Source organism: Channa argus, chromosome 15 (assembly GCF_033026475.1).
Source record: "Channa argus isolate prfri chromosome 15, Channa argus male v1.0, whole genome shotgun sequence".
NCBI lineage: Eukaryota > Metazoa > Chordata > Actinopteri > Anabantiformes > Channidae > Channa > Channa argus.
In genome coordinates, this window is record NC_090211.1 from 10,958,128 (window position 1) to 10,970,055 (window position 11,928).

General features: G+C 40.7%; 1 protein-coding gene across 8 annotated transcripts; it reads right to left on the reverse strand.

Moving 5' to 3' along the window:
* Window positions 1-376: 376 nt before the first annotated feature.
* Window positions 377-9,411, reverse strand: raver1 (ribonucleoprotein, PTB-binding 1). Of its 8 annotated transcripts, none has more exons than XM_067478098.1 (15): window positions 9,054-9,411; window positions 8,034-8,100; window positions 6,338-6,678; window positions 5,247-5,438; window positions 5,028-5,148; window positions 4,813-4,913; window positions 4,604-4,675; window positions 4,174-4,252; window positions 3,708-3,910; window positions 3,501-3,582; window positions 3,233-3,378; window positions 2,982-3,053; window positions 2,746-2,880; window positions 2,505-2,570; window positions 377-2,366 (listed from the first exon to the last, which is right to left on the reverse strand). In XM_067478098.1, the coding sequence occupies exons 1-15, from the start codon at window positions 9,369-9,371 to the stop codon at window positions 2,217-2,219; spliced, it is 2,145 nt and encodes a 714-aa protein (XP_067334199.1). In that variant the 5' UTR covers window positions 9,372-9,411; the 3' UTR covers window positions 377-2,216. The 8 variants fall into 8 exon arrangements, with proteins under 8 accessions (XP_067334199.1, XP_067334195.1, XP_067334196.1 ...); XM_067478094.1 differs by having other exon boundaries at window positions 6,209-6,678; XM_067478095.1 differs by having other exon boundaries at window positions 377-2,418; window positions 6,209-6,678.
* Between the last annotated feature and the right edge of the window lie 2,517 nt (window positions 9,412-11,928).

An 11,928-nucleotide genomic window follows, 5' to 3' on the forward strand; every position in this document is an offset into this window, starting at 1 on the left:
TTATCCTGATTAAGGTCAAGGTGGGTGCTTGAGCCTATCAAAATTAACCCAACAAGCATGTCTGTACTATAGGAGGAAACAGGAGTACCTGAAGGAAATCCACAAAAGCATGGGGAGAACTCTCAAAACTTCACACAGAGGCTGCAGCTGGCAATTGGATTCTAAACAGGGACCTTTAAAAGCACATTGGATTTTCAAATTGGGAGGTTAAAATGATAAATAAAAAAGGCACCTTATCAGCTTACTATCAACCACATATGCCCATTTGCTGTTTTATAACAGAGTTGTGCTGAGGAGACAATTGTTGTATGCCACAACCACACGCAAATACAAAAAACGTTTTCAGGTAAGCCAGTTTTAAAATGACATCACAAGATGGATTTAAACAACATTTACTTTTTCACATCACACGTACAGAGACAACCATGGCGGTACAGAAAAGAGGGTTGCAGTTAAGTCAGTTAAGAGTCAAATCAGCTGAAATGAATCATACAGTACAGCTGCAACTCTTGGTCCATACACAACATGAGCAGTCTGCTGTGGCAGCACTCTTGGTCACATCAGTTTTCAAACATACTGTCAAACAAAAAAAAAAAAACACAAGGCGCAGCAAATTCATTGAAAAGCACCAGACCAGAGGCAGGTATGACTAAAGAAAAACAAAAACTTTAGGAATAAGGAAAATGATCACACTTCAACTATTTACACAGCAGCAAAAAAAAAAAAAAAAAAAAAAAAAAAAAAAAAAAAAAAAAAAAAAAGACAGAAAATGGTAGTTGTAGATAGAAGCCAACACAGGGCAGGATGAGATCACGGAAACACTGTTAAGGCTCAAGTGTAGCTGCATTTTCTAGCAGAAATCAGAGGTAATGGGTTTTCACAATCAAACTGTCAACCACATAATGATCAAAACGTAGGGGAAAAAAAAAAATTAAGAAAATGAAAAATAAAAAGCACATTGTCAGTGACCAATCACATACCAGTACCTTCCATTAGCATCTCCCCAGGCAGACTTAAATCCAACCATTAATGAAAAATAGGCTGTGACCATAATTCCAGCTGCCATCTACTCATCAAGAGAACCTCATTCAACTTAGAGTAAAGGTTCTCACTGAGGAGTAATGTAAAAGGTTTGTGTATTCACTAGCTGATGGCAGCTTGAGAAATGGCATACAGTGCATCTCTGCTGCCTCACCCACCCACCCATCCAGGCGTGGTGTTTGGACATTCAAAATGTAACTTATCAAAACAGAACTCACAGAAAATATTTAACTCCTGGACATATGAGTGAGAGGAGACTTGAAACGGCAGCTTATTAAAAAAGGTGAAAACAGACTAAAGACTGTGACCTGTGCCCTCCAAGTGCAATCACTCAACAACCAGTGTAGATAACTACTCCGTAAACAAGCTGGAGGGTGTGGATCAAAAGAAAAAACGTGGAAAAGTTGAGGCTTGAAAAAAATAAAAAATAAAAATATGCCGGCATAGTAAAAAGCTTCATCATAAGACAAAGGTAGGTATACACAACTGTCATTAGTGGATGGAAAGCTGAACGTTAACTCTTGAGGAAATGCCTAGAGACATACAGCAAAATATACAACTCATTGGAAGGAAAAACAAAAAAAATAAAAAATAATATAAAACACCATCTCCTTAAACAAACTACTGAACTTTTTACATGAATTAGGAAGACCATTTAAAAAGTAAAGCCTCTTAAGTAAAGCTTGTTTTTAAATAATTAAGTCCCTTTGCTTGAAGTTGTGGACAGTATTCTCACTATAGTGAGATGTCAAACATAAAAAGCAGCCTATAGCTGCCACTGAAAACTGGCCAAATTATCTCTAGCTCCACCGATACATACTCAGAGGAAAAACAAATGCTTGAGAAAATACTTAATTTGCCAATTAATATTTTTCCTCCTCATGAAACAAGTTTTTCAAAACAAAATTAAAAGCCTTTAAAAAAAAAAAAAAAAAAAAAGTAAAAACTTAATTTAACAAACTAAAATCATATGTACATACATCAGGGAGGGAGAAAAAAAAAAAAAGACAACACACACACACACAAGCACAACAACCACCAAATATTTACATGGAGTGACGAATTTTCAGATAGCTACAGGCTGCACTCACCAGTGCCCTCCAGGGGTCACTCACAGGAGCACACAGGAGACAAATCCAGTAACCAAGCTGTATTGTTAACTGGAGCAGATGCCATTATGTCCTAACACAGTGGAATGGGTACTCAGAGCAAAAAGATATCCCAATGCATTTAGAATATACGTTTTCGCTTAAGGTAGGAGTCTGCATAATGGCCACCGAGGCCTTGGGAGTGCTGGCCCACGTACCCGCCTTCAGGGCTTGGCTCTGGAGAAGGAATCAGCCGGGAGAAAACACGTTTGTGGCTACCAATGGGAGTCTATAAAAAAATACAATAAAGCAGTTGCTTGGTTTACAACCAAATGTGTTCATTATTAAAAGTCAAAGACAAAGTGTCTAAATTACCTTCACAGCATTTCCCAAGCCTGGGGGATAGTTAGTAGTGTGGCTGACAGGAGGCATTCCCACTGCCTAAAGAAAAACAAACAACTTTTGGTGACCTAAACGTCAACTGAGCCTCATGCACTCACAGCACAACATTATTGAATATGGGCTATAATTTTCAAATTTACACTCAGTGACTAACAACTAACCAACAGTTTTAAATTAATATTTCAGCTATCAAAGTCTAAAGTTTTGGGCATACCCTGTTGAGCTGGGTGGTAGGTAGGGCCCCATTACTGGAAGCCTCAGACCCTGAGCTGAAGAATGAGGACAGGGGAGGGCTTGGTGGGTAATTGTAGTGGGGAAACCGCTCACTGTAATCAGGTGGACACGAAAGCTGTACAGACAAACATCAGTTTTTTTGTCAACCTATTAAGGATTAAAATGATGACTTAAAAAAAATACCCGTGCCATTTTGAATTAGTTGACTAAAACAACCTGCTGTCCAAACCCTGCTGAGGCACCAGCTTCAAGGTTCTCCTGCTGTTCATACAAGTAGCCCAGGGGCTCCTGGGGAGAAACACCAGAATGGCAGATTTATATAGCTTACTCAACAGACACAAATGGGCAACGTAAAGAGCACTACATTTAAAATGCAACAGGTCACAGGTCTAGCAAAACAGCATGTACAAGTAACACATGTACAATAACACATAACAAATGTTTACCATCGACGAGTAAATGCAAACCTGTTGTAGGGGAGGATATTCAGGGCGGTAGGAATCCTGGTAGCGCAGGCTGTAATTTTGGTGTATGGTCTGCTGTATATGCTGATTGGACACATTACTTAGTGTTGGCCTCTTCCTGTAGGGGTGAGGTCTGCAGCTACTTCCTCCTGAAGTGAGAGAGGGCAGACAGACAATATGCTGGAAATACAATATTAACCTGGTCCTGGCAAAGAGGAACTTACTGCTAAGTAGGAAAATCAAACCTATGCAGTGCAAACAAGCACCTCACCTGAGGGGAAAACACTGTTTGCACTAAGGAAGGCACTCAGAGGGAGATTAACATCTTTTGGAGGATCTCCTAGTAAGGATACCTGACAGGAGGGGAGAGAATTATTATTTTTTTTTATTTTCCCATTTCCACAAAAAAATAAAAAAATAACCTGGACTAGAACACAGTAGGCAGAAAGCCTACTATAGAAATTACTTGCAACCTCACCCCTTGTGCTGTGAGGCCATCTGCACCTATCATGCCACCCATCAGGGGCATAGAGAGGCCCTGCATAGTGGGAGAGGAAGTCTGGGGGAAGGTGCATGCTGCTGTGGGAGAGTCCTGCTCCCTTGTGAGGGTTCTGCCAAGTGGTATTGGCTTTAGGGGAGCTAGTGGATCTGCCTGAAGTCCAAGACCTGAGACTACACCGCCTAAAGAAATACAATTAAAGCATTCAATCTTTTAGTTTTGGTGTATTTAACTCTGGCAGTTAAATACAATTCAAATAAAAAGTTACAATTAAAAATGCCCAAGATTAATGTTTTTACGATGGATGTGACCAAATTATCATCACTAATGTAAAGAGCAAGAGGCATGAATAACAGGTAAGAGCTAAACAGAAAGTTTATCATAAGCAGAGCAAAAACTGTTTTGTGACTCGAGGCGCTACGGCTGGAGTCAGTGGCTGCCAAACCTTGGGCCAGGTCTCCAAGCAGATGGACTCCCTGCTGGACAGGCAGAGCAGCCAGAGGATTCTCCCCAATGAGTCCTGCCTGCTGGCCAAGGAGAGAGCAGAGGTCAGTGTCACAAGAGGGTTACACAACCCTATAGCTCTCAAGCTACATTGCTATTGAACTGCACGAGCAGACTTGTTCAGCACAGAGGCTTACTCAAAATGTATAATCTTACAGAAAGATACAGATCTCACAGAATAAATAATTACCACATCATTTAGCACCACTAAAAAGTAGCCACAACGCACACAAACAAACCTCACACTTTCGTAGCGAGAGCTTACCCACTCAGGCATTTTGTTTTCTATCACAGATCACATAAAAATAGAAACCAGGATCCATTAAGCTGTAGCACACCACTAGCCAGACACAAACACCATTATCACTCACACAAGGCACTAGAGGGTTTTCTTTATTGTGCAACACCTGAGCCCAAAGAAGATGATTCCCCAAAAAGGCTTGCTAATGGTGAAGGAGGAAAGAGCAGAGAGTGGGGCAAAAAAATAAAATAAATAAAGTTTATGAGTAGATTAAGATTAATCAAAAAAAGTTGCGTGGCTAAAAGACATGTCACAGAAAAGTCATAAATGCAGAAGAACCTGTTGGGCCTTGGCTTGGTTCTGAAGGAGCACTTGGAGCAGGGCAGCAGAGAGAGCAGGGTTGGCAAGCAGTGGCAATATAGGGGCTGCCCCAAGGAGGCCTGCAACCAGGGAAAAATATCAAAATAAATTAGGACTCACTGCAGCAGGGCAAAACATCAAAAAAAAAAAAAAAATAAAAATTTTAAATCAAATGTCTTTTGAGAACTCCTTACCTTGTTTGTGTCCCTGTGAAGGTGGGTTGAGCAGCATCTTGAGGGTGGCAGGGTTACTGAGGCCTGTGAGTATCTGCATGGCTGTGGGATCAGGGAGAAGACCTTTACCCCTATTCACAGCCTTGAAGGGAGGATGACAAAACAGGCAATAAGCACAAGAGTCATAGAAAGCTCAATAATTTTGTGATTGTTAATACAATATCAATTTGATTTACATACCATAGTTTGGGCAGCAATCAGAGCAGCCAGCATGCTTCTTCCAGGAGGGCCAGGAGCACAGAAGGACACCCTGATGTGTGTCCCACCCACCAGCCTGCCATCAGTGAATCGCTGTGCTTCCTCAGCCATCTCTGCAGTGGCAAACTCTAACACAGCAAACCTCCGGAAACTCCCATCTTGTCCCTGAGCCAGCTGTATAGAGAGAATAACATCTCATTGTAATGTCACACCATTAGCCCAGTAGGTACAGTGCACACTAAGATATGAACTGACCAGAAATCCTGCCATCTTCTTTAATCTTCATTAATATTACATAGAGAACTATGCTGTTAAGTACATAGCTTTCAAATTGTCAATATTGCTGGGAAAATTAAACTGTTCCCTTTAATAATGAAGTAGCAAGTGTAAAAGTCTTTCAGAAGAAAAAAAAAAGTGAAAACAAATAAGTAGAAAAATGCTTCTGTGTGTCATGCTAAAAGAAAAACCCTCTCTTGTTCTAGAAAAGCCTGCTGAATGACACCACCTGGGGGAGTCAGGAAGTCATCACTATAGAAACCAGCAATGCTCATTGCTATAGAGACTTTGTGTGGCCACACTAAAACTGGGTTAAAGGTGAAAGGTATTCATGCACAAGAAAAGAAACAAATATAAAATACAGTTTTGCAAAATTAATCCTGCTGTCTATGACACATCCTTAAAAATCAATTTCTAGAACATGTGGCAGTGCATAACCTTCAATCAGAAAGAGCTCTAAACATTTAATGCAGCCTTGTACAGCAATATTTGACTAAATACCAAAAACAAAAAATACAAACACTGTGCAAGGCTGTATGCTGCTTATAAATCAACGAACAAAAAGTGGGAGTAAATAAATTATCTTGGTCTAAATGTTTATTATAGCATTCTGATTAGGTATTCATTTCATAGATAGCAGCAGGGTGTTTGTGTGTGGTAAATTTAACCTGGCAGAAAACTGGCATATGTGTGTCAGCCAGAGCATTGCGGAGATCTTGGGCTGTCAGCAGGCTTGGGGGAAGGCAATCCACACACAGACATTTGGAGTGGAGCAGCGGGTATGTGAGGGAGCCCACCTCAGTCCAGTGGACATAGAGCATGCGGGAGCCCAGCTGCTTTCCTAAGAGTTCTGACTTGGCCCTGGCCGCCGAGTCTTTCTTCATGTACTCCACAAAGCCATAGCCTTTTGAATGTCCAGTGGAAGCGCTGTACACCAGAAAGCACCGCTCGAGATTACCAAAGGGGCGAACCAAATCTTCAAACTGCTGCTGGGTGAAAGTACGGGGCAAGTTGGCAATGCACAGCAGAGCGTCTGTTGGCTGCAGCTGCACAGAGATCTCCCGGTCTCGTAGCACATGCAGGTGAAACTCTTTGATGGCACACTGGGCCTGTTCTCCATTGAGCAGTGTCACAAATGCTGAGGGTCATGGGAAGAGACAAGCACAACAAACTCAAGATCGACATTTGGTTAGTCAGGGTTCAAACAGAACAAACAAAACAACAACAAAAAATAACTTTATAGACCACAAATTTCAAGGAGGTCCTTAAAAAGTTCTGGTCACCGACAATGCTGGTGGCACGATGTTTGAACTACACTTGCAGTCATAGGTGCAAGATGAAAAGAAGCATAAGCATTTTTTCCCAATTGAAACATTTATCACATCTAAAGCTTTGAGTATGAATGTTACAGCCACTGTCTAGCAGAGGGTCACACACTTAAATACAAAGCACAATAATGTGGCGTGACATGCGAAGGAAATATCCTGTTACCCATGTTCTGAGGGAAATGCATAAGGGAGAACTGGCTTTAAAGCCATGTTTACCACCACAAATGCTTTGTAGATAAAATGGAAGCCTTAAGTTAACCTGTAGCTCAAGCTCTTTTTTGGCTGTTAGTTATTAGCCACTTTCTGGCGGTATACTATGCATATGCAAAATCATTTTAGTTCGTAGCCTAGGTAGAGATTTTGCAGTTATTAGAGACAAAGAGCTTTGAGATTTCTAATGGCAAGCGGTTCTCTCATAGACCACAAAGCCCCAAAATTTAGAAAAAGAAAAACCTCACATTTCAGCTCTCAAAATGTTGAGTCACCTCCTTAGGAGAATGAAACCCTGATTATGACTTGTTTGCTCTTTTTTTGGTATTTTTGATGCATACACATTGATGATCGTGTGTTGCAAGTGCGTCACAAGTGAGTTGTACCATTTCACACCAGAACAGAGCAGCAACTGTTTACTGACCAAAAATAAGTGAGAATAAAGTTTTGCTTGGCATTTCTGAAGAACTGTATATTTTAGTATACATTTTGTTCCTTCCACTTCCAATTTTATTACATAATTCTGTTCAATTTTCAAATTCTTGCCAACAAAATATACCTGCTTGCCATCTCTGCCAGATTTACCACATTGATAAATACATTAAATACAAACATGCACACTGAGAAGCAATAATATCCTTTAAAAGAAGACCATGGCCTTATTGTTGAGATATAAATCAATCGGCCACAACATTAAAGCCACCAGGTGGTTCTAATGCTGTGGTGGACTGAGGTCAGCAGAGGCCCTCCGACTGGGCAGCAGCTACGCAGCAAGCCTTAAAGGGGAAGGCAGCAAGCTGCAACTGTATGTATGACAGCTGTTGATCATGACCAACATTTTATTTTTCCCCACGTTGACTCAACCAACAGGTGATTTGTAGCCGATTGTGTTTACTATGATAATCCTTTTGCCATTGTAGACACTCCACGCTACGTGATAGACAAGCAGACCAACCTGTGCCCTTGTATTTGTCAACAAAGCAGTACTTCAAGTCATAGTTGCCCAGCAGCTCATGGACCTCCTATTAAAAAAAATAAATGAATAAAAATAAATTAGACAATTAGACATATTTCCAAGCTGTAGATTTTGGTAATTGTACAATGTTCAATATGTAGTCACATAATTAACTCATTCATGTCCACTGGGAAACTAGTAACAAGTACACCTGTGTGGAGTGAGGGAGTTGACAACTGATCCATTGTTTGAGGAGAAAATGTTCTGGGCTGCTTCGCTCATCCACACACGAATGGTGATGCCATCTAGCATTTTCTGAAACGTTTTTGTCTCCACGCCTTATCCCTTTTGTTATGGGGCAACTCGCATCTCGAACTCCCACTATTCCCCCCCCTGTGAACAATGGTAGCGCCCGCAGGGCCACCGCTCCCCACGAGTCAGGCACGTTCCAAAAAAAAAAAAAATTTGTGGCGTCATGACTAAATCACAGGATGGTTGATAGAAACCAAAAAGGCCAGCTTTGACAACAGATGAGCTGATAAAAAAGTAGCAATGTTCATGGAAAAAACTCGCAAAGAGGAAGAGTTTGGGTTGTTAGCTTTACTTGTTAAAGTACACCAAGAATATTAAAGTTACTAAACTGCTCCCAACGAGGTGAGACTGTCAGGTCGTAGAGGCCACAGATGGCCACTATTGACAGTTAACTATCGGACATAGCTCAGTCAGCTGAGTAAGTCACTGATCCAATATAACTACTTCAGTACAGCTCTGTCTTAATGGTCTTTGATGGCTATTAACTTACGGTGTAGTTGATTTTTAAACTGTTGTAAATTAAAAGAAAACACTGTTTAACCAAACTAAATTGCAACTACTGATTTAAACAGCTAGCAGGCTAACACTGGTAGCATGGCAGGCGTAGTGGAGCTAGGCTAACACTAGCCAGGCTCCAATAAGCTTGGCGCAATCAATCAATCAATCCTTGAACAATACCTACAGACGTCTAAGAATTGAAAATCATACCTGATTACTAACGTCGGAGGGTAGATTTTTTATGATAATTTTCCTGCGGTTATAAAACTCCCGACGAGTTCTCTCCAAGCGGTTCTCGATCTCTTCAGAGCTCAGTGATGTCAAGTCCTCGTCGACCCTCCGCTGAAACTCGCGTCCCAGTGCTGAGTCGTCCTCTCCAGCTTGGAACTCGGGATTCCTTCGGTCTCCGGCCATCCAATTTTCGGCTGCGAGATCGTAATTTTCATGAAGCGGATGAGAAGTGAAACTGAGCCCTGTGTCTGTGCTTTCATCTTTGGTAGCCCCACAAACAGACACGACGGCCGCCATCACTCAGTTTGGTGGAAGTTGTGTCGGTCTGAAATCTCTGTCTGATTTGAGCAGTTTAAACAATACACACATGGCCCCAGCGACGCTTCTCATTGGACGAAAGGAGGACGCATTCCCCATGACTACGACGTAATGAAGGGTGGGGGCGGGGCCACGGGTTGGTCCCCTGTGCACTGCTTAAACTTGCAGATCTCTCACTGAGACACAACCAGGGCAAGAACATTAATTTTAGTGATTCCCAAGACTTACACACAGCAAAACACAAACAGAAACCACATGTTTTTAACACAATTTTAACTCTACCAGTACTGAAATTTAGATTATAAAAGTATATCCGAAATTCTTTAAGCCTTGTAGCATTAATAGTAAGACTACATAGATGGTTTAGAAAACGTATGGCAGGCACATGTTTTGATATTTTTTGTGAATATTCTTACATTGATTTCGTTTTTTTAAAGCCCACATAATTATCTAGTTATGTACATTACTAATTAAATGCTGAAAATCAAACCTAAAATAAAATGTAAAATATACATAGTGTACATTTGCAGTTAATGCACATTTGTGTGCAAGTGTGATTCCTTGATTCCTTTAATGTAAATTGGTGCATATATAAGATCAGAATATACTGTATAAACCAATTTTCCAGTGATGAGAGTGTAGGCGATGTGTATTCATGTGTGTAGCAAAGTGTGTGGCTGGGCTCCATGGTAATTTTTCTAGCTCTCCTTGTGCTCTTCTGCATGTATAGGGGTTTTTACCTCCTCCCTGTGAGTTGACTCTCCAAGAATCGGGCCAATCAATTGTCTCTAACCCAATGTTAGAGCTGTGTGTTGATATAGAGTTAGAAGTGAAGAAATAATACAGAACTGGACTTAGCACACAAACCTGTGGGACTGTAGTGCTGAGGGTCACGGTGAAGGAAGTAACCTTCTGGGGCCTTTTTGTTAACAAGTTCTGAAGCCATATTGTATTGCCCAGATGAGAAGGCAAATTGAGAGGTTGTAGCTGTAGCTCTGTTGGTAGAGCAGTGATCAACAAACCACCGGGTCAGTGGTTTGACTTCCAGTTTTCTCCTGGCTACATATCAATGTGTCCCTTGGCAAGACACTGACCCTTAAAGCTTCCCCAGTGTCTGGTATTCAATTGTAATTCACTTTGGGTAAAAAATAATCACTCAAAGCACTTAATGATGAAGCTTGGCTGCTTTCTACCTACTGATTGACACATACCGTCACAAGAAAAAGTAATTGCACTGTTTGCAATTTCCATGTTTTCTGTATAAATTGGACATGACATTTAATTCGATCTGCATATTTCTGACCAAAGTCACAAGCATTAACAAACAGATTTCTAAGCTAATAAAACACAATAATTAAACATAGTAAAAGTAATTGTGGAAAAAGAAATAGCAACACTAGGGTTCCGATGTCACTAAACGTCAACTGTAGTCAGCTGTTAGCAAACCTGGAGTCCAGTCAATAAAACAAAAATGGAGGTGTGGTGTGTTAAAATTACCTTGATTTATAAAAACCCTCAAACAGCGTTTCACAAGGAGCATCAGCTGATGTTGAAACCATGCAAAAATTTAATTTTAGAAGATCTACAATCTACAAGTGTTACAGAATAATCTCAACTTTAGATATTTATGTTCACAGTTAGACACATTGTCTATAATAAGAGACGATTTGGTACTGTGGCTACTCTCCATGAAAGTGGCCACCCATCGCTTAAAAGGCACATCACAGAGTGACTAGTGAGGTATAAAAAGAACCCTAGAGTAACAGCTAAAGATTATGAAGGATTAACCATATGCAAAACATTGAACAGGCATAGTATCCATGGCAGAACACCATGGGAGAAGCCATTGCTCTGCCAAAATCACCTTGACAGACCTAAGCAATACTGGGAAAATGTCTTGTGAACAGATGAAAGAAAGGCCATTGTGGAGTGGAAAATGAATTCTTACGTTTATCAAGGTATCCCACGGGACAATGTCCAAGTTGCTGTCTGCAAGCTGAAGCTCAGAAGCCGGGTGATGAAGACCCTAAACATCGAAGTTAACCTACTGAGTGGCCCAGTATTAAGTTGAGTCTAGACCTCAACTTAATAGTGAGAAGAACCTCTAGAGAACCCTTTACACCAACATCATAAGAATATGGCTGAGCTGAAGCAGTTCTAAATGGAATGGTCCACAAATCCTCCTGAATGTTGATCTAATCCACAACTACAGTAGGCACTTAAATATAACACTTGAAGATATGAAGATAAGCTACTCCAATGTCAGAGAACTGATGTTAATGATATGTAATTTTGCAGCAAAAACTCTAGGTACATACTGGCAGCAACTAAAATGGTAACAGTTAATGACATAGGATGTTTAAATTTTCACAGGGCAGAAACTTGTTTTCCTGCCTAGAGGCATGATGCAAGGATCATACCCTGAGTCAGCGGAATGTTCGAGAGAACATTTAGTGCAGAAGTTGCTTCCTTTAAAGTACATTTGAAGACTAGTAACAGATGAGTTCTTTTTGAAGAAATATGAATGACACCTGGA